General features: G+C 35.4%; 4 protein-coding genes and 1 pseudogene across 8 annotated transcripts; 3 read left to right on the forward strand and 2 right to left on the reverse strand.

Moving 5' to 3' along the window:
- Positions 1 to 970: 970 nt before the first annotated feature.
- LOC105171069 (zinc finger A20 and AN1 domain-containing stress-associated protein 4-like) lies at positions 971 to 3162 on the forward strand. Of its 2 annotated transcripts, none has more exons than XM_088885114.1 (2): positions 971 to 1206; positions 2219 to 3162. In XM_088885114.1, exon 2 carries the CDS (start codon positions 2247 to 2249, stop codon positions 2763 to 2765), a length of 519 nt encoding a protein of 172 aa, XP_088741240.1. In that variant the 5' UTR covers positions 971 to 1206; positions 2219 to 2246; the 3' UTR covers positions 2766 to 3162. The 2 variants fall into 2 exon arrangements, with proteins under 2 accessions (XP_088741240.1, XP_088741239.1); XM_088885113.1 differs by having other exon boundaries at positions 973 to 1206; positions 2229 to 3162.
- A 150-nt stretch (positions 3163 to 3312) lies between these two features.
- LOC105171070 (uncharacterized) lies at positions 3313 to 5202 on the reverse strand. Of its 4 annotated transcripts, none has more exons than XM_011092079.3 (2): positions 5047 to 5202; positions 3313 to 4165 (listed from the first exon to the last, which is right to left on the reverse strand). In XM_011092079.3, the coding sequence occupies exon 2, from the start codon at positions 4150 to 4152 to the stop codon at positions 3595 to 3597; it is 558 nt and encodes a 185-aa protein (XP_011090381.1). In that variant the 5' UTR covers positions 4153 to 4165; positions 5047 to 5202; the 3' UTR covers positions 3313 to 3594. The 4 variants fall into 4 exon arrangements, with proteins under 4 accessions (XP_011090381.1, XP_011090380.1, XP_088741238.1 ...); XM_011092078.3 differs by having other exon boundaries at positions 3313 to 4237; positions 5047 to 5159; XM_088885112.1 differs by having other exon boundaries at positions 4961 to 5047.
- Positions 5203 to 6456: 1254 nt separating this feature from the next.
- On the forward strand, positions 6457 to 7277 carry LOC105171072 (zinc finger A20 and AN1 domain-containing stress-associated protein 5 pseudogene; annotated as a pseudogene).
- Positions 7278 to 14143: 6866 nt separating this feature from the next.
- LOC105171073 (serine/threonine-protein kinase UCNL) lies at positions 14144 to 15543 on the forward strand. Its single transcript, XM_011092085.3, has one exon. It carries the CDS (start codon positions 14148 to 14150, stop codon positions 15402 to 15404), a length of 1257 nt encoding a protein of 418 aa, XP_011090387.3. The 5' UTR covers positions 14144 to 14147; the 3' UTR covers positions 15405 to 15543.
- Positions 15544 to 17300: 1757 nt separating this feature from the next.
- Positions 17301 to 22506, reverse strand: LOC105171074 (MIF4G domain-containing protein / MA3 domain-containing protein). The gene is made up of 7 exons (XM_011092086.3): positions 20971 to 22506; positions 20696 to 20885; positions 19829 to 19932; positions 19605 to 19707; positions 19217 to 19524; positions 18374 to 18679; positions 17301 to 17791 (listed from the first exon to the last, which is right to left on the reverse strand). Exons 1-7 carry the CDS (start codon positions 22168 to 22170, stop codon positions 17426 to 17428), a joined length of 2577 nt encoding a protein of 858 aa, XP_011090388.1. The 5' UTR covers positions 22171 to 22506; the 3' UTR covers positions 17301 to 17425.
- Positions 22507 to 23255: the final 749 nt, after the last annotated feature.

Raw genomic sequence — 23255 nt, forward strand, 5'->3', positions numbered from 1 at the left:
TTTGTCTTAAAAAAATTACAATATTTATATATATACATATTCATATATAAAAATATATATAAAAAAGATATGATTTGACAATGAATAGAAATTTTTGTCTCACAAATCTCAATATCAAACATACACCACTTATTTTAAAATATTTTAAATTACCTCAAATCACAAATTCAAACATACCATCTATTTTCAACATACACTTACTTATCTCTATTTTTATCTCTCTGTCTCCAAAATCCAAAACAAAATACAAATCCAAACATAAGGTTGGTGTGTGTGATTGTTAACTTTAAATGAACTTTGGAATAATTAACATTTGTGAAGAATTATCTTTTCAAAATATTATTTTACAGTTTTTAGAAACTTGATGCTCATGTAAATATATTTTCACCAAAAATTTAATAGGACAATCATATTTGAATTTTTTATTCTAAGTTTTATTATATTTTTAATATATATGCATTATATGTATATTTTTCTTTAAGGCAAACAAACTATATAATTTTTGTACAAATAAAATAAAAAATAAATTTAAATAAAAACTTTAATTCTATTACGGATTGATATTTTATTATAATATATGTTGCATTTATATATACATGTTACGAATATAAAAATGATAGCAGTAATTTTATTTAAAAAAAGATTTTATAGAGGTTTGGTGTAAGTGTGAAATGAAATATTGGTAAAATAAAAAATGGAGTTGGGCAAATGATGAGCCTTTATTATATATGGTAACAATAATTTGTTAATATAAGATGACAAGTTGTATTTGCTTGAATTCCAAGCCACAAACACAACTGATTTATGGAATTGCCCAAATTGCCATTGATTTGGTCAAAAACGTAAGTGAATGCAAGAAAGAATACAGCGAATGGGTGAATCGTCATTGATCTTCTCCCCAAGGGTAAAACGGGAAAGCAAGGAACAAGAAAACGTGAATCAAAATCTCAACAAATAAGAATCGTCCACACTTCACCTAATCAGAAGAAAAGGTTTCGTTGGGAGAAGAAGAGTTATACAGAATTCATTCTTCAACAACTCTTCTTTTTCTCTCTACTAATCGAATTTAGAGAGAGAGAGAGAGAGAGATTTCAGAAAAACCAGACACCAAGAAAAATAAAATTCATCCTTCTTTGATCAATCGATAGGCGTTTGGTGAAAGACACGAGAAACACTCTCTTTTTTTCTGATCTTGCAAGTTCCACGGTCAGTTCCTTGTTGTTTTCCTGCTTTCCCCCTTTTCTTTAGGGGTGTGTGTGTGTGTCTGTGTTTTTCTCTGCGATCGTTTTGTATATGATATATGAAATGTTGCTGGTGTATTCTGAATATTGGATCTGTCTTTTGTGGGTTATTTGATATATGGGTTTTTGAAATTTTGATAGTATTGTATGTCAATTTGCCTGATGAAGGTTTCTGTTGTTTCTTTTGATTTTTTCTATTTTATATTGAGCTTTTCGTTTTCTTTGATTCAGAAATTTTCAGTTTTTTTATTCTTCTTTCTCTTAAAATGTATGTGGTGGAGTTGGCTTTTCCCTTTTCTTGGTTTGGGGGGTGGGTTCCTTTTTGGGTTTTGATGATTTGTGAACTTGACGTTATTTCTTGAGAAGGTACCTAAAAATTGCGTTTTCTGACATATTTTTGGTAAAGAATAAATCTTTGTAATTTCACTTAGTATATGATTAAGGTTGTCAGTAATAGCAGCAGGAACAGATGTTTTATGAGGTTTTATGCTCTTGTCTTTCTGCGGGTAAATGAATATTTTCAAAAACTCAAGAGTTGGAGGTGGGCTGAGGGAATACAGCTTGCTGTCATGTGAACAATATAATATCACTTTTACTTGATTAGCTTGTTTGTAATACTCAATTTTTCAATCTTTTCTACCATGAGTTGCTGTTAAAGATATTTGTGTGATTATTGATTTTTGTAGCCTTCTTGAGTTTTCTGCGTGTGAAGACGGCCCTTGATTCTTCCGACATCCCTTAGTGTCCTTTTAGGTTTTCTGTCTGATCTCTAAGGTTTCAATGATGGAAAACTATTGCTTTAGATCTCCTCAGTGACAAGTAACTCGTAGCTGTTGTGCTTAATTTTGAGGGGGGGTGAAGTAATATATTCTTTCCCATGATCTGTGGAAGTAGAAACTATTCTTGTGCCTTCCCTGCTTATGTGTAGAAAGGTAAAGAGACTGAATGCATGAAAATTATGGTATCATATGTTTTAGTGTTTTACAGGGCAGCGGAAGTTACGGGATGGAACACGACGAAACGGGATGCCAACCTCATCCAGAAGGCCCTGTTTTGTGTGTCAACAACTGTGGCTTCTTTGGGAGTGCTGCTAACATGAACATGTGCTCCAAATGTTACAAGGACCTGATGTTGAAACAAGAACAAGCTAAGCTTGCTGCATCATCGATCGAGAACATTGTCAATGGATCATCAAGTGGCAGTGAGAAGGAATCTACTGCTGCAGAAGCTGGAAATGCACAAACCGATTTGGCAGAAAAGAAGGCAATATCTGTGCCAACAGTTAATGCTTCCACATCTGCTGAAGCTGCTGAACCTAAGACGAAGGAGGGCCCTAAAAGATGTGGCACTTGCAAGAAACGGGTTGGCCTAGCTGGGTTTAAATGCCGATGTGGTAATCTTTTCTGTGGATCGCATCGATATTCTGAGAAACATGATTGCCCCTTTGATTACCGTTCTGCTGGGCGTGATGCTATAGCCAAAGCCAACCCGGTGATCAAAGCCGAAAAGCTTCATAAAATCTAGAGAAGACGATAGGCTATGTATTGAGTGATGGCACTTACTGATCGTTCCAACTTCCAAGAGTCTGATTCTCCAAGTTGCCTGCCATTTGTTTTAGGTGCCCTGTAGTACTTTCGAGGCACGGTGCGAAGTCCGCAGGAGAAGAATTCAGTATGATCGTATCTTTCAGAAATTGTTTGTTGGCTCCAGTTTATAAGTCTTTTTATGTGGTGGGTTTGGTGGAAAGAAAAAGAAAACATTGTGACTAGGTTTGTATGTGTCATCTTTTTCATACCGCATTTCTTTAGCGTTTCATGTCTGAGTGGGCATGTGTTCCTAGATAATGTGAAGACAATCCACGAAGACCGTCAGCTTGTATATTATGCTTATTTTGTCTCATAATACTATCTGCTTCTGCAAATTCTTGGATGTTACTTTTTGTTATTACAGGAACCTGTATGTTCTGCCTTGGATATATTTTTTACTGTTTGTTTCTGTTAGATGAAGAGAGAAACCAGAAATAGATAAGACACCTGATCCCCCATGATGAGGGAAATAGAAGGGACAATAATGAGACGAAATGGATTAAACATGTTACTAATACCAAGAGAGCATTCAAGATGCCTGCAACATTACATGTCGCAGGTTTATTCCACCTTGCAATACATGTTTGTCATCGTCAATGTTAGTCGGGACACCGTATTATCACAACATGATACCAAGTCTAGAATGAGGCAATACAACATCAACCTCTGGCATCCATTCTGTTCATTTTTCTGTCAAAACTGTTGTATAATGTTCTACCAAGAAGTGAGAACTAGATCAAGAAAGGCTATGTTGACAGAGATCAGAATTAAACAGAAAATCCCCTGGATTCAGCTTCAAGATACTTGCAGATCCTCTCCATAACCTCTCTTCCTTTGGCACTATTATGCTGAAACTTCTCCACGCATCTCTGCTCTATTTTCTCAGCCATCGATGCCAATGCTGACAAGGGCTTTATCCGTATACTAGTTTCCTGCCTGCATATTGTCCATCCATTAGGATTCTCCGGGTGGGGCTCATACCTAATCTTCTCTTCCACTTCAACGAACTTCTGGAGACTGATATTACGGGTGGCAAGCTGCATCGAGCGAGACTTTGCATCGACAACAGTCGATTCCACGCAGTGGCAGATGTCCTGACCAATGATTTTACGAAGAAACCACGGCCCGGGAGCGTGAATTGTTATAGCCCGAGTAGTGTACAGCTTCCCAGAGCTAGGTTCAAGCCTGTGGCTCAAAGTATCAACCTCAAGGATGTGAGAAAGAGTGCGTTTGTTCTCAGGGTCGGCAAATTTGCGCCAAGATGCAGAAGTAACACGTTCCCACGGGTGCTTGTAAGTGTGTTCTTGAGAATATGCTCTAACCATCCTGTTTCTTCAGCTACAGGAAAAGAAATGTCGCCAGTCAAATATAAGATACTTAACTGTTCGAGCTTCATTTTTCTGTATTTCCCTGAAAGCTTGTTCAAGCACCTTACAGATTAGTATTCAAGAACACAGTATAAAGAATAATTGGATGAAACTAAAAACATCCAGACTCAACCTCCTCCATCAAAACCCAAAAGTGTTGCCCCACTAGTGGAGAACTATTAATGGTTAAAACTATCTCAATTCATCAGGATCCAACTTCAAAGAAAAGGCCAACAATTTCTATATGGCCAATCAGGAATACATTAATTCTGAATATAGGCATTTGAAAGGATAATATCCTCATTCCACACACACACACACACGCAGAATTACAGCTTGAGGTACAAGAAAGCCAGGGCCTGGACAATCTCCAACTCACTGATAGGATATTCAGACCTACCATTCCTAAGACAAATCAAATCTTGCTCCAAAGAACAAATAATCAAACTCATGAATGCACATGCAAATGATGCTAATCTCGGGCACAATTGGAACAAATAGGATATAGAATCAAATGGTTCCTATATGCTAATAGTTACCAGAAACCAAATACATGATAATCTTAAAAAAGAATTTTGGACACATCAAGAAACAAGGTACCAAAGCTTGAAAACAGCTTCTTTTCCAACCCAATCTATATTATGAAGTATCAAACAAAACCCCCCACACCCAACAAAATCTGCATAAAGATCATGTCTTAAAAACAATTAAACCGGAGAAAGCTAACCCAGACCAAATCAAATTTCAAGAACGTCACAACAATAACCTCAGAGTAAGAGAATGTCCAAATTGACAGAGAATAGAAAGAAAGTAAATGCAGGAAAGAAAGATCAACATTCAACACGTACACACCTTTGTTCCCCGATGAGAGAGGTCGTAAACCAGCCGGCTGCCCACAGAAATACTGAGATGCGAAGGAAATGGCGGTGTATGCTGTGTCTGTGCGAGTAATGCCGGTCCAAATACGTCCCTGATAATTAATGGTTGCCACGTCGTCGTTTCTTGCTGTCCACCTTTAGCGTCGGGCCAGCGAATTGGAAATGGGTCTTCTCTCTGATGAAACGGGCCATTGTCTTTTACGTTATTGGGCTTGTGATCCAACTCCCTGATTCACCCATTTATGGGGTCCGATCAGAACCCGTTAAAGATCCGAAGTATGATCCGATCGTGACGTAAACCAAGCCAAGTTGCAATTATTTTAAGCACTTGATTTGTAAGTAAATTAGTTGAAGGGTGACACCTGTTTAGCACTTCATAATGCTAATATTATATCTCTCAATAGCTGGTGTGAATTCAGCTACGTATATTGTGGATCATATAAAGTATTTATCTACTTACGGCTACTCAGATCATCATCTTATCGTCTTATTTTATATGCCAAAATTAATAAAATTATGAGGTTCAAAAGTCTGTATAATAGGGTATTATTCGAATTAGTGGTATCTTTTAGCCTCATTTCCGGGAACAAAGTCATATTTTCATTTCAAATTTCTCATTTTGAAAGTTGATAATACAAATAAACATTACATATTAGATGAAGACCAATTGCTTGAATTGTTTAAAAGCCCCAATGCGTCGTCTTCTTAACGAAATGTCTTTTCAAAATAAAATAGTAGAGCTAATACATAATCAGAGTATAAAATATTTCACAAAACATGATACAATCTAGTCGGAAGCTACATCACAATCATATTGCACATTGCATCAATATAATGCATATATGTATATTATATTAAAAGTATTTTTTTATTTTTGTAGCTTAATATCGACTTATAATTGATAATATTATTCTTAGAAAAAAATTGAGTGTGTGAAATTATTGTAGTTAAAATGAGAGGGGGCAGAATGAAATGCAAAACAAGTAGGGTTTCCCACTCAACCAATAAATGAAGATTGGTTACATCCCACAAACAAAAAATGTACGTCTAGAATTGAAACATCTTCACATCAACTGCCTATAATTATTATCATTAAATAATACAAATAATTTCCTTTAAACATTTATGTCTTCAATCAGTTGCATCATATCATATACAAAAGATTTAAAATTAAAGAAAAAAACCGAGAAATGAGAATCCTAATTCAAGGAGTGGGAGGGGCCTTATCTTGAACCCGGCCCATGCAGAACCACGTCAGGGCTGATCTAAACACCCAAAAAAGCAAGTTCCAAGGGCGTTTCCGTCATTCCTCGGCTGCCTGCAGTACCTGATGCCCATACGCGTTCAAACCACCCCCACATTCTTCATTTCTATTTCTCCCAACACCCTTTACTTAAAATAATACCCACCCCATATTTATCCCCAATTCATTAAACCAACCCCCCCATTCCCCTTTTTTCTTCATTTCTTTGCTCTTTTCTGTTGTTCAAAGCCAAGAAACATTGAATTATGGCTCAAAAGAGGGAGAAAGAAGAGACCGAGCTCAAGGTCCCCGAAAACTTACCCAGATGCACCCCCTCGCAGGCGATTCCGCCGCCCCCTCCCCAGCTCCCCCCCGCACGATCTCCAGATACCTCAGATCCGAAGGTGGCCACCGCCTGTGACCAGAGAAACAGCTCCGCCAGCTCTCCGGTGAAGCCCGATCTGGTTGAGAAGCGGGGGGGCCTGAAGAGACCGAGGGAGGTCACCCGGTGTTCGGGTTCGGGTTGCAGGAAACGGATCGGGCTTATGGGTTTCCGGTGCCGATGTGGGGACGTGTTCTGTTCGGAGCACAGATACTCGGATCGGCACGACTGCAGCTACGATTACAAGGCGGCGGGTAGGGAGGCGATTGCGAGGGAAAATCCCGTGGTCAGAGCTGCGAAACTTCTTAAGGTTTGAAGACGAGCAATATCGTCAAAATCAATCGAAGATCTAGGGTTTTTTTTCCTTTTTTCTTTTTTTTAAAAAAATTTTATGATGTGCGTTTTGGGTAGTTAAGTTGGGTTAATTCGTAGAATTCCTCTGTTAGCGGTTTGCCGGAGACGAGACGACGATGGCTGTGCTTTCCTGTAAATTATGATGAAGGATAGGGGCATTATTGGCATTTAAATTTAATTATTATTTATCATAAATGAAATGGCAGCAGAAATTATTGTTCTTCAATTTGCCACTACTCTAATATTATATTTTAATTTCTTAAGAAAATTAAATTCGGACCATATAATATAAAAATTAAATTAAAATCAAAAGTGATGTCCTATTGACCAACCTACAAATTCATAGAGCAAAAACACCTATACTAAAAAAAATAATCCAAAACCAAGATTGCAACTTTTAATTTTTTCTTAATGGAATGATCATGATAAGGTATAGTTGTGTGAAAGTCCAGATTTTGGGAAAAGAAATGAGATGTCCTTATGTGAAAAGATTTTAATTCAAATTGAGTTTGGCTAGGTTTAAATTAATTATATGATTAAATATAATATATTTATTGTGTGATTAATGTATAGTAAAAAAAAATTAATAATACAAAATATAATTAATTTGATTCGATTAAATTTCACATGAGTACGAACTTTGTTTAGGAGTAAATGGGGTTATGTAACTTGCTAGACAAGTAAAAGTTATGGGTTGCTTTAGTAAATGTATAAAGCTAGAATTATGTGGTGTACAATTTTATAGTCATAATTATCAAACAGGAAAAAAGAAAAGAGAAGAATACTAAAATATGGTGGTGTTGCTCAAAATACAAATAAGTGAAAATGCATGTGGTTGTCCTGCAAATAGTGCTTCCTTTGTGTGGCCCTCTTGCTCTTGGTGGTTGGTTTATTTGGGGCTGATTATTAATTATGAAAAAGTTGGGGGTACTTTACTTTTTTGTGATTCAACTAGGCACGACATATCACATGTCTATCCTCCTGCACTTGGGATCTAAATTATCGGGCTTTAAAATAGGATTTATATATATGAATCTGGTTTTGATCGACACAAATTTTGAATATTTCTTATATACGTCTCTGCTAATATTTATAAATATATATCAAAAAATTTAATACATAATTTTTCTTTGAATTTAATGATCATTTATTAAATATTTATAAGGAACAGTAAAAAAATATCAGTTTACTAAAATAAATAAATCAGAATTAACGGTCCCAGGTAGAATTAGAGGTGAATTTGAAATCAAGATAAGATAACTCTCTTTTTTTACTAGTTAACAGATATGATCAAACCCATCCAAACTCCCTCATGGATTTAGCCATATTAAGTGGTGATAACAACGGAAAAGAGATCAAAAGCTGATTGTGACGGATATAGAAAGTAAGTGTAGAGAAAAAAAGATCAAAATCTACGGTCAAGAAATGCCCTCAAAATAAATCCTCGTAATTGATCAAATTAATAACTATTGATAAAAATGTAATTCAATCAAACTCATTAAATGCACATAAACTCTACAAATACCATTCTGGTAACACGTTGTTTCCATTTAATTCAAATGTTATAGTGGTAAAATATTTTTGTAATTACGTATTGGATTTCTGATCCATGATCAATAAGTAGGCCCAGACCCAAGTCCACTCTCACTTGGACGGCTCAAGCCCATGCTCCCTTTTTTGGCCCACTTGACTGGCTCCAGCTCATCTCTCTTGGCCCACAATCCGATTCGCCCCGTTAACCCATTTTTAAGTATAAAATCTAAAACCCTAACCTTACCTACTTCATTCTGTCTTGCTCTGTCTTCACCATTTCTTTCGCCACCCTCTTTGGTTCATCTCCCCCATTTATCTGCTTTTGTTTTCCATGGCTTTAGGACTTCCACCACTGCCTTCCTCCTTTCTCTCATTACCAGAACCACCATATATTAAGTGGTCAGTTTTTTGTTGTGACTAAGAAAGATAATATCCCTCCTTCTCCTTCCTCTTATTTCTGTTCAATTGAAAAGAGTTCTAAGTGAACCCTAAATGTGAGAAAACCTTTGTGGTTTAAGTAAAAAGGGGTCTTTGTGGCCAAAAGGGTTAAGTGACTGTTTGACCAACCGTGAGTACTGGTTGCCGGTCTTCGTGACCGTGTGATGTCCCTCAAACGGATCTAGCTCCCTAGGCCTTTATACAGTTTATCTTTCTGTATATTTATATGTTGTTGTAAATTACTTTGTGTAAGTTTATTCTATATTGTTGGCTTGTAATTTTAAGGGTTAAAAACCCACTAGTCTATAATAATTATTTAGGATTTACACCCAACATTAGGTTTTATATAATTAAAAAAAAAGTATAATTATTAATCAGAATGTATGTCTCGATAGGAATTATATTTCAAGGTGGCAACCTTGCTCGTTCATCCTGAAGGCCTGACCAACAATACATGCCCTTACGAGTGGGACGGTTGCTATAGTGTGTCGCCAAGCAAACAACCGACACACATATAATTGTAGTAAGGATTCTAATGTAGAGACATGCATTTGTAATCCAATGTGCGGTAACTTGACGACCTTTCAACCAAGCACTATAATCAACTATTCTTCTCGCACTAAGTTGAGCCCTTTTAACTAGAAACTAAATATTGAAAAGTAATGAATAAAATAATATTACTTCAACTAAATTTAATTACGCACTAAAACAATTAAAATATAGACAGTGGTCATCTTCTTTTAATGAATGTAAAATTATAGGATCGTGGAATTAAAAAGACAGTTATATCCCATTGTATTTATCAGATCAACTAAAAAATATCAAAATAAGAATGCGCATACAAAATTCATAAAGTTGGTCCCGTTTGACCAAGTGAAGTAACAGCGGGCATGACATCATAGTAAAAATTAGAAAGGTCTTGATTGACACGTATGTAGATTCTGATTGGAACATACGCATCTCACTCCGTGTTATGAGCGAAGGAGGTAGTCGACATCAATTTATCTGACACAACAGTGTTTTTCTTTATTTTTGTTTTCCTTGTATTTCAGAGGCAAAAAAGTGGGTGGAGGCGGTGGGCTTGGCGGCTGCAGTGGGTGGTTGCCGCCACGGCGGCCGCATGTAGCGCGGAGATGAAACAAGTGAAGTTGACAAACGAGAAAATCATTCTTTTAAAATTCAAATAGGATTATATGATTATTCAATTACTTAAAAGGGTATATTATAATCATTTCATTCACTCAATTCGAATTAATGGTTTATTACTTCCATTTCTGCCAACACCGGATAATATGATGGACCCGATTTGAAGAATTTAATACGGCCCAATGATTACATTGGGGTAGGCCCATGGGCCAGAAGGCCCCAAATCAAATTCAGATTTCAGGCCCGTTCTCCTCTTCTGGCCCATTAACAATTATAGTAAAAAAACATTTTACCGAAAGATTTTTCATCACATTTTAATATTATATATTGATATTATATGGAATATTATCCATTTGTAAGTTATGTTTTTAATTTAATTATATTTTTCAATTTTTGAAAGAAACATATTGATGCAACACTAAAATATGATAGAAGATTCTCATCGATTACGCACCAAACAAATTTGAGTAACTAGTACTAGTATAAATACCCGTCCGATCTAATACAATATTTGAAATAAAATACATATGTCATGATTAAGAAATTTCAAATGTAACAAAAAAATTAACTTCAACTTGAGTTAATTGAATAAACGAAATTTAAGCAGCAAACAAATAATGGACTCTATCCGATAAGCATAATTTTTGAAGAAGAACGATTAATCATAATAGACGTTTTATATATTTGTCATGTAATTAATAGAATTTGAGCTAAATCACAATAATAACATAAAGATTGTTAGTAATAATTGTGAAATGTATGTTTATGTTGCTAAAAAGGAGTATAATTTTCTGCATATATATATAGCACAAGGGGAAGCAATCATACAAGATCATTATTTTCCGAAAAATAAAAAATAATATCTTGCAATTCAAATTTTTGTTGATTCTTGCAATGATTTCACCCACATATTTCCTTATTCTCCTTTAATTTATACATAATAATTTATCGAGATGATTTGTACTGACAGATTTTTTGGGCGCTAAAATCTAAAGTCGAGCAATAAACAACCCAAATCGTACGAGCGATGACAATAAGGAGACGGGCTTGGAAGCACCATCCTTTGAAGAAATCGTTTTAGTCCCATAAGTTTGATCCCGTAGAATTTGATCATTAAAGGAATGGTACGAAATCAATGAGATTAATTTTTCGATTAAAAAAGTACTATGTGAATTTTTCAATTTTTTCTTCTTTCTCTGCCCTATACCATAGGTACGGAATCAATAGAGAACCTTTTGTTATATTCAAATATTAAAAATTAATTATTACATCAATTATTTTAGATTAAAAAGTGTACTTAAAGAAAGCAAACAGACAAAATAAGATCTCGTTTTTATTTTCGGATTGCATGTGCTTGGAATTTTAATGGGTTTCCTCTATTGTTTCATTTCAAATACATATATATATATAAGCATCTATATTATTTATTAAATAAAAAACCTTTACAATAATTAACATTAATTTTTTCATAGTACTCATTAATTAAAATACCCTAAAAACTATTACTCTCCACTTACCTCTTTTTTTTTTTAATTATATGTGGCTTATTTATTTACGATTGCTTCAATGCATATGAATAATTCAAATTAATAAATATATTTAAATAAAATAAAAAAAATAATGAACTATTATAAAAATAGACATATAGTCATATAAGTGGAACTCAAATTATTATATTTTAATTATAGACCTTACCGAATAAAGTTGGGTTAGTGAACGTGTGATTTTCTGGAATGGACCCATAATTAATTTGAAAGGAATGATGCTAATGACTGGTTTTTAGAGGTAGTAAAATAGAATGATGGCCGACAAAACATCATCAACTAATCCTCACTTTGACTCATCACTGCTGCAATTTTATGCATTTATTCCAACAATTTAAGTGATTCTTTTTTCTTTTTTTTTTATTGCAAATCATATTTTATTCCTTATAATTACACCAAATTTCAAGAATGAGAAGATGAGTGTGATTTTTCTTATATTTTATTTTAAAAAATATTTTATATACATGATGACCTGTATATATTAAATAAAATACAATTTACAGAAAAAAAAAAAAAAAGGATTATGAAATTTTGAGCTTAGACTTAGGTGGAAGGTGTTCAATTTTGGGAGCATAATGATGGGAGACAGACAGCAACAGCAACAGCAACATCAGCCTTTTTTGAAGGTTATGAAAGTTGATTTAGGGGTTGTGGGGCTAATTATGTTTCATTAGAGGGACTATACATATCAATTAAAAAGTTGTTTATTTTCAAGATTTGTTGCTACCTAAACTATGGTTAATATAGCATTTTAAGTGTCAGTATCACTTTCTCTATATATATATATTTATGTCAAATTTTAAAAATATTCATTGTAATTTATTTATTTTTTCTGGTAATTATCTATCTATAAATGTGGGTATATATGTATTTGCAATTCTACCTTACTTGATAAAATTATAACTTTGATAAAAATTATAGTTGAAGTATTGGAGGTAAATATATATTCTCAATGCAATATATTTTCATTTAAATTAGTAACTATTAATCATTCACTATTTCTCAAAATAATAACTTTGATTTTCCTCTTCTCAAAACAATATCTAACAACATTTCATTTCATAAAAAAACAATATCTTGTTAGATGGTATAATTAGTCCCTTGATTTGAATTTAATATTATTTTAGTCTTTGACTTTGGCTTTTGATTACCTTATACTCTCAACTTACCCCTCGACAATATAAATGAGCAAATTATCACTTTTTAAAGAAACGGATTTAATACATTTTGTTTTTTTGAACTATACATACAATGCATTTACACCCTTGAATTATAAAACTTACAAAATAACCCCTCGTGATATACACTATTTTTTTTTTTATCGAAAATGCCCTTACTATTTATACCTCTAAACTGTCGTTGTTACAATTATTCTTCGAAATATAATATGAATTATTATAATTTTTTATTTAAAATAAACACTACCCAAAGTTTATAATTTATACTGAGTGTAGAATCTGTATAAACTTTATAAATTTATAATTTTATATTTTTTACACAACTGGTAAAATATTTACAGAATTTTTGCATGTGTTGTTATATATATTGAACTATTTTTTAAAAATAAATTATCAATATAAATTTTAAAAATTACATCGAACATATATTTACTTTAAAATATGCAAGTTTATAATATAATTAGTATATAATATTCTATATTTTTTAAGTAATGATATGATATAGTTCTATTATGTGGATATATAATTGAATAAAATTTCATAAGTTATATAACATAATTAATTTATAATATATGCATTATGTATTTACACATATTTACATGTACTTTTTAACATAGTTTATTTATTTTTTAAAATATATTTGCATATATTGAGCTTATTATTTTTTGTGCTCCATAATTTATAAAAAAAATTATAAATTATAAAGGTTATTTTTAAAATAGTTTGGGTGGGATATTTTAATAAAATATAATTTAAATCACTGAAAATAGTTTGGGGGAGATATTTTAATAAAACATAATTTAGGAAGTAGAATGAAAAAGTATAGGGGTAAGTAAGAAGGACATTTTTATCTTATCAATGTCAAATTATTTTATCATGGGTGTTTTTGTTATCTTTCATACATTAGGGTATAGAGAAAAATTACTTTAACCCTAAAAATATAGCAATCTACCCCCTGTGTTTTTTAAAATAAAGCGATAGGTAGGCAAATTATTTTATTTTAAAAAAACACAAAAAAGTAAATTACTGTATTTTTAAAATATAGGGAGTTAAATTTTTTTTTCATAGACTATTTTTTGCTCGTTTACAATATCTCATAGCACAAATTGTATTTCTTTCGATATAAATTGTACAAATTTAATAGTTTTTTACTTTTATCTAAAATTTATCGGATTAGGGTAAAATTTTTCAACTTGAAACGCAGTGGGAATCTCAAATGATATATATTAATATATATATATATATCCTCTCTATCAAATGTCTCATCCATTCTCAGTCTCCAACTCCAAAATTAGTAGTATGGATGGCAATAAAACTCCGCCGGAGCTGGAGATTACCAAGCTACGCGCCACCGAGATACTCGGCAAAGGCGCCATGGGCACAGTCTTCCTTGTTCATGAAAACTCCCGTGATCAACCCTTTGCCCTCAAGGTGGTGGAAAAATCTTCCCATGATCACCACCAAGCCAACCGCCGCGCCCGCCACGAAATCTCTGTCCTCCGCCGTCTCTCTGCGTCCCACCAACCATTCCTGCCCCATCTCATTGGCTCCTCCGAAAATGAAGACTTCGTCTGCTGGGCAATTCCCTTCTGCCCCGGCGGCGACCTCAATGTTCTCCGTTACCGCCAAAACGACCAAGTTTTCTCCCCCGCCGTTATCCGCTTCTACTTGGCGGAGATCATCTCCGCCATCGAGCATCTTCACGCTCAAGGCATTGTTTACAGGGACCTCAAGCCCGAAAACATTCTCGTTCAACAGTCGGGCCACGTGACACTCACGGACTTCGACCTCTCTCGTGACCTCGCCCCCAGAAAATCCGGTGATGTAAACTTCCACTCCGATCCTGAGGAAGAAAAGGGGGCGAAGCGCCATTCCCAGATTAGTAAGCTCACGCGCTTTGTTACTCTCAAAAGAGGAAAGCGAGCCTTCAGTAGCAAGAATCCGTTGAAAAAAGCGAAAAGCGCGCGCGTTTCTCCCGTGAGCAGGACGAACGCCAACCATTTTTTGACGAATGAGCGTTCAAATTCTTTCGTCGGCACCGAGGAATACGTGGCGCCGGAGGTTATACGAGGTGAAGGCCATGAATTCGCCGTCGACTGGTGGGCTCTCGGAGTGCTTTGCTACGAAATGATGTACGGGACTACGCCATTTAAGGGGAAGAATCGAAAGGAGACCTTCCGGAAAATACTGTTAACCGAGCCGAAGTTCATCGGAAAACCCAATGCGTTGACGGACTTGATACGAAAGCTGCTTGCAAAGGATCCCACCCGCCGCCTGGGGTACCGAAGGGGAGCGGCGGAGATTAAGGAGCACGAGTTCTTTCGGGGCTTGAGGTGGGATTTGATAACTGAAGTCCTCCGGCCGCCGTTTTTGCCGTCACGTGAAGAGGCAGAGGTAAAAGGAGGTGGAGTGGATATATGGGAGTATTACGAGAAGGTGAATCCTCCGCGGTCGCCGCTGTGGTCACCGTCACCGGATAACAGTCGACGTAACGTCTCATTAACGGAGTTCTGACCCACGTTTGAAAGGGCAGAGGTGGGGTACATACCTAAAATAAGGGTAGCTCCTGAAAATCGGCGTCAATTAAGAATAGTTGTGAGCAGCTGATGATATAATTACATATGTTGTACATTAAAGGCTAAATTTCATTTTACCGGCTGTATTTTGTTAAGTTACTCTTAAAAGTTTTTATATTTAAAAAATAAATAAAAAATCCTTTTCTGTTTTCAAAATCTCAGTAAAAAAAACTTTTATTATGTCAACAATTAACGAAATGTGGCATGCACGCGTATGCGCAGGTGGTGCGCTTAGTTGTTGTTCCTATTTTTTTTGTCAATATTTTAAGTCATTTTGAACTAAAATACCCTATATTTATATAAAAGACTAAGGCATTTTTAACTTATTTTGCGTACTAATTATATTTATATACTAAATATAAAAATATTTTAAATTATTAATTAGGTTAAATATATATTAATTATATTGATTTTTATAAATAAAATTTATATTTAAATTAGTATGGTATATATTCAAAAGAAAAAAGAAATCCAATATATATATCAAACAAAATAATAATTAAATATCTAAATGATCATTAAGTTAAGAAAAACTAATTATAATGAGATAATGTTAAAGAAATAGATTTCAACATAAAAAAATGCATAAGGAGGTGTATGTATCCGCATGTCGCAATGGTAACTAGAGGATTATTTTAGAATCAACGATCAGTAAAGTAGGTTGGTAGGCCATTTAGCTCAACACGTAAAAATATGTTCATCTTTCTATTTACTGATTTTAGAGCAGGTAAAATAAATTTACATGAATTATTGATGATTCAAACAATATATACACATGCCATGGACCAAAACAAACATGTTTTGGCAAATTGAGAATGGAGCAAGGGTGGATTGGTGTGTGTTTGATGTACGACAATGGCCATAGTTTCAGGTCCACGCTCCTCTTCTTTTCTTATGAACCCCAAACACCATTTTGTCTCACTACTACTGGAGGTCGTGCTCAGGTCGTCTACACATAAATGTTTTCTCTACTTCTCCCATCCATATTATTACAGCCCGTTGCCAAACCAACTCCGACAAAGAAACAATCCAATTAATCAAAATGCACAACGAGGATCGTATCCATACGATTTGGCACTTCTCAACAAATATAATCTGGATGTGCTCCAAAGCCCCTGGCGGTTTACCTCTTCCACATCACCCATGTCCAAGAAACAGGAATGCCCCACACACATACTTCTCTAAACCACACTTCTTTCTACTTTCTCAACCAAAATGGGCAGTCGTCCAGCCAAATTCGCGAATTTGAGACGGACTGAGAGCTACAGGCACTTGCAATGCTACACTTTGTTAGGAAGCGCAATTGGCAGTGTCCTACGACAAGTGAGGATCATGCCATGTTAGCATCATGAGATGAACATCACAACATGAAATGATTCTCAAACATCATCAACGAGATCTCTATCATCTTTTAAAATTCTATAAATGAATTCACAAAGGACACTCCGAGACGCAGTCTATCCTGTCACAGATGCATCAGATAATAAATGGCTGGAATCAAGCCTTGTTCATGTCATGTTCAACTTCTTGGCTTCTGAAACCCTAAAAGTTACTTCTGGGTTAGTTTCATATACCCAAACATGGTGGTGTTGCAAGCCAGCCCCCCCTGTCGCCACCTGTTATCAGGTTTAAGGTGAGAGTAGAGGAATCTTTGAGTTCATCATTTACAATTAGACTTTCCGTAAAATAAATATCAAGACAAGACAAGACAAATATTTTCTCACCTTTTGTTTTACGCTTGAAGATAATGTTTCAGAACATTGGCTAGGTATAGTGATAGCAGTCACAAGAAGCACAATTCTGAGACCATTTGTAAGGTTTGCTGATCAAGAACTAAAAGAACAATAATAAAACAGAAAACTGCAGAAAACGGTCGTAGTCGCAACATATATCTTAAACAAAACAGTGAATACAAGCTCTACAAACACATGGTGCAAAGTTGTGGCTGATGGAGGATCCTTAGTTTCTTCTCCTCTTTTTTCTGCGTCTATCTTCACTATCCGTCTCGCTTTCACTATCGCTCGATTCTGAACTTGATGATCCAGATTCAGATCCAGAGCCTTCCGAATCAGAACTTGAACTACCAGATTCAGAAGCTGACTCAGGGGCAGCCTTCTGCTGTTGCATGATGAGCCTAGGCATATTCTTTAGATACTCACGTAGGTTTTCAGTGATACCGCCGAGCCCAATTGAAGTGAAGAAGTTGATGGAGAACCTAGTGTTTTTGGGGTTATCCCTGGGAAAAATAGACTCAAAAGAGTCTTGCATGGCAGGATCGCTGAGACGTTCATTAAGCAAGCGAATTCCAAGGTGCTCCGACAATTCCTGCAACAAAATGTATAGAAGTTAATTATTAGCAACTTCTTGAGAAGACAAGAATATAGAAAAGGCAAACACACCGCGATACAAAATACAAAAAGTGAACGAGTAGTTTATAGCCCACAGCAAAATTTTCACCAATAAAAGCTTGTAAGTCATTCTGGTGAGGTATTTCTTCTCCTTTATTTGATTGCTTTCAGTTAACATAATTCCTCAGACTATATGAACTACAAAAACTTTCTAATACAGTACAATAACCCACAACAAATTTTTCACCAATAAAAGCTTGTAAGTCATTCTGGTGAGGTATTTCTTCCCCTTTATTTGATTGCTTTCAGTTAGCATAATTCATCAGACTATATGAACTACAAAAACTTTCTAATACAGTACAATAACTTCAATCTGTCAACCGCTAATTTGAATAGAGGACTAGATGAGACATAAAAGTCAGAAACCCTAATACAGTATATGTTTAACCATGTTGGAAATATAAACGCACTACCAAAGGAGGAAACTATTGCTAAGAGGGCAAAAAACTAACAAGAAGAGGAGGGTTTTTGGAATGTTATTAAAAATGCTAACAAGTACCTGGAAGAGAATTTTGATGAAAATACGGGAAGAAGAAGTCGTATCCTCTTCAGTCAACCGTATATAGGCCAAAACATGCCAAGGCAATGCGTCGGTGCCAAGTAAATGAGCGAAGAACTTCGCCACATTCCGCAGTTTATTAGTCTCCAGTCGGTGGATCATTGAATACTGCTGAACAAAACACTTCTCAAAGTTCTCCTGATAAACCTTGTTTATCATACAAAACCGCTGCCCAAGAAGTCCATAATAGCGGAGGTAAGTTCTCTCCTGACTGCAACACTCCAACAGCATAATACATAATTCCATCTGCACAGAGCAAAGCAATCACAGGAAATATAGATATCAGTGAGATCCTCAACTCGAGTTACATGGTGATTGGAAGTACATACCAGAAGATTATATACAAGCAAGAATTATTAAGAAAAAATCATATTGGACAAGAAAATATTAAATTTCGTTTCAAATATAAATCTGGAGCATAAAATTTCAAGATTATATTTGCTTACTTATCACCACAAAGATCAGATATACTCCAGGATGTAAATGAAAATACCAAAAGTGACTCCCCTAAGATTTTACAATCAACAATCGTAACTTGGTAACACTAGATATTGAAGAAATGTATCCCTCTTCAAAAGTTAAGGCGCCCAAAATAAGTCAATCAATATTAAAAGGTAGCACGAATATTTATGGTAACCATGTCATGTCAAAGAACAGAAACAAAATCAAGAAACGGTGTGATGATAGAATAACTTACTGAAGTCTTGTGGATCAAGACGTAGCAAACTCTATTACATATTATATGCTTGGATATAAAATTATCTAGGAATTCATGTTACCCACCTCCTGGCCGGGCTCCAGTTTTATTTTCAATAGTTTATGCCCGGCTTCCTCGAAATCAACGCTAGACATAATTGTCAAATAGATAGTTCTTCGAAGATTGATCAAATTTGTCTCTGTCTCATCCTTTATTTTCATCTGTTCTTCCTCTTCCTCATCCTCAGACTCTTCATCATCCTCATCATCTGAATCTGCATCTGCATCTGCATCTGAATCTGCATCATCATCAGATTCTTCACCTAGTATTTGCTTCTTCAGTTCTTCGTATCGCTTCTCATTATCGGGGAACTGGGGATCCGGCTTGAAGATATCTGCAGAGAGGGGAACAGAAATATGTCAGCTCTGTATTACAAGTAGAAGTCAAAAAAAGCCAGTTGTGGCCAGGCGGTACCTAAAGTAATCTCAGGATCTATCTCATCAAGAAGGGAGACTTCATGAGTCAATTGGTCTTCCTGCTCCACTAGATCCAACTCCGGACGAACAGCAGGATACCCCTGCATAATGCACATTAATAAAACAGTTCAAAATCCAATACGTCAAATCTAACATGTATAAGAAGTAAAGTTGGATTAAAAAATAAGTTTTCCAATGGAAACATTCTAATTGAAAACTCACCTGGAACTTAGCTTTTCGCAGTGCAAAGAGGCCTTCAATTAAAAACTGAACACGTTTATCTATTTCTCCTTCATGAAGGATTCCACGAAATCGCTCGAAGATACCTTTTGTCAAAAATCCAAATCAAGAAATCTCTCACTTCCCCAAACAAACACAGAGAAGTGTAAACAAAGAAACATATGTATAGGCATATATGCATATACGCACACACCTAGATAGCAGAAAATCACCAAACAGAGCAACAGTGTGAAATTTCAATTAAATGGAAAAGGTAAATCAATAGCCTTATTGAGCTTGGTACAAGAAGTGGGAGATGACCAGATATGCAGCAACAGACTCAGACGATAATAAGATCATCTGGTTTAATCACCGCATAATTTGTTAATAAAGCACAGGTAAACACAGCGAAATATATTGCCCATCCAGCAGTGGATTAAGAAGCAATCGCTTCCATCATGAAAAAGTCATCCTATTTCATAAGAACTACTTTACGGCAATTCAGCAATTGGCGCAACTTCAACTTAAATACATCTGATAGTATGATAATGCATCTTCATTAGTCATTGCAATGGAACAAAGAATAACTCTAGATTCTTTAGTATTAGGCCTTGATCACAGATACTTAAGACAGACAAAATGAACTTCCACATTATTATCACTAAACCAGTAATTAAATACCAATAATTTCAAATATTAAAAATATTGAATATCTCATGGAAAATATGCACCATGCAGAAAACTCAAGTCAACAGGGCATGAACAAGGACATGCACAGTCATAAAGACCATTGTGCACATAACTCCAGAAATTATCTGACCAGTAAAATATTTTCCGTAGTACAAAACCTAACAAGAATCCTGTACTCACCATGCAGTCCTCGAGGAGAAAGGTCCTGGAGCATGCTTCCACACTCTGTAACAAAGCCAACAGCCACTTCAACGCTATCATCAGTTGGCTTTTCCAGCAGTAATGTCAGCAGCTCAAGAGCAATAAGCTCGTGGACAACCTGCTGGTTCACCAGGTGTGCAATGAATTTGACTGCAGCAAGTAGTTGCGGCTGCAAATGTTCAAATAAAGCATAAGACTGTAAACATAGCAAAACACTATAATGGCTCAGAGGAAAACAAACCTAAGATACCCACCTTATCATTGCGCTTATATGCCCTCTGAAGCTGCAGTATTATCCTGCGCAACAAAAGATCACCAACTTCAGGGAATTTGGTGTTTACAACAGCAACCAGTGCTGCAAATACATCAGTGAAACCTGGAGAAGCCATTTGAGACTTCATACATGACCGGCAAAATAGACCCCTCCCTCGTATCAAGTTCTCAGCAAACAACTCAGGTATGATATTCTTAATGTTCGTTGCATTAACTTTATTCACCAACCCATTAATACTCTTTCTCAAAGCATCCCATGTCATTCGTTGATACTCAACGCTGTTTTTGTCCTGGATATCTTTCATCATTCTAGCTAGCTTAAATGGTGGAATATATACTCCACCACTCCTCCCCAAATTTGCAACCTCGTCTACTGCCACATTCCCAACCGGCTTTATCACTTTTGGGACATCATTTCCATCTCCTTTTTTATTCAAACCCGTATTCTCTACTTCACTTCCATTCGTATTCTTCTCTCTTCTCCTCTTATCTTTATCATCATCCTTATTGCGTCTATCTCTTTCTCGCTCTCTATCCCTTCGTCGCTCTTTCCTATCATCGTCTCTGCTATCGTACTTCTTATAGTGATCCTCCCTGGCTCTGTACTCCGCTCTCTCATCATCACCCTCACGTCCCCACTCACTTCTTCGGTCTCTATCCCGTCTGTCTCTCTTCGTATCTGGATATGAATCCCGCTCCCCATCCCTCTCTTTATGGCCAATTTTATCATCTTCACCACCATAATCTCTGTGCCCCCGCCGTTCAGCTTTCCTATTGTTCTCATCATCTGCTTCACGCTTCCCATCCCTTTCTTTATGGTCAATTTTATCATCTTCACCACCATAATCTCTGTGCCTCCGCCGTTCAGCTTTTCTATAATCCTCACCACCCGCTTCATCATGCCGCAATTTTCTCTCCCTACCACCGTCGTCTTTCCTACTCCTATGTCCATTCTCATTAATCTCATCATCTCGCTCGTTTCTCAATCTCATATCATCTCTTCCAGAATCTCGACCCGGATTCGAATCCCTACTTCCATGGTTCCCTTCTTCCTCCCTCCTTCTACCCGCTTTTTCTCTGCTTTCATCATCGTTTTTTTCTCTCCTCCTCTCCCTGTGGTGTCTGACTTCTTTCTCCAATTCTTCGCTGTCTGAACTGCTGCTAGAATGCCTCCGAGCCATTCGAACTATTTCTAAACCCTAATTAAGTAAAGAACCAAAACAAATAAACAAACAACTTGACAGGACCGGTGCCTTAAAGCCTATAAGCGGGGCGCGACGCTGCGGCGCCTACTGAGGAGTGGGGAGATGTGAGGGCTGCGGACCGCCGGCTACGAAGCAAGCCCAATCGAGATTTGCCGAGTGCGGGCGACGCAGTGAGCCAGTTCTAAATCTAGATTTGGTTGGGAAGCAGAAAGGGGAAAGGGAATTAGGGCAAAGGCAATGTTTAAACTGAAACTTGATAAAACGGGTGAGAACGTCTGCGCTCATGGAATTTGCAGCAAGTTGATGGAGAAGTTGAAATCATAAATCAAATCAACTTTAATAAATATAATTATATGCAAATTTTTTATAACTTAACAAATAAATTCATTTCTCAATTATGATTTATTAAATTTACTGATATTAATTAAAAAATTAGATTAAAATCTATATTTACTTTTATTATTAATTTATTCACATTAAATAAATATTTTTATGATCAAATCGTCATCATACGTCTTCACACGTTAATACATGTTAGAAAGTATATTTTTATAGTTATAAAAGTATTTTGATTGGATAAAAATTTATTTGACCTGCAATAAGTCAGTAATAAACCAATTGAAAATAAATATTAATTTTTTTATTAATATCAACAAATTCAAATTTCACTAGGGGATAAATCTGTTTGTTACGTGAAAACAAATTTTAGAGATATTAAATATAATTTTTCAAACTACAAAAAGTATATATATAATTACTTCAAAAAAATATGAAATTATATTTTTCTTCAAAATATTTTAAAATTAAACTAACATCCCCTATGAAAATGACAGTTTACACTTTATTACAATTCGTTAGGATTTAGACAAAAAATAACAATGTTGGTATAAAAATTAGGGTAAATTACAACGACATCTCTTGAAGTTTGATATAATTGTGAATACCCCTCATTATTTAAATTTTCAAATAAAAAATAATTATGTAACTCCTAAACGAAAAATTGGACATTATTAGTTTAACCTTATTGAAATCTTTAAAAAAAAAAAAAAGTACTTGAAACA

This window comes from Sesamum indicum, linkage group LG9 (assembly GCF_026168435.1).
Source record: "Sesamum indicum cultivar Baizhima isolate 11 linkage group LG9, ASM2616843v1, whole genome shotgun sequence".
NCBI lineage: Eukaryota > Viridiplantae > Streptophyta > Magnoliopsida > Lamiales > Pedaliaceae > Sesamum > Sesamum indicum.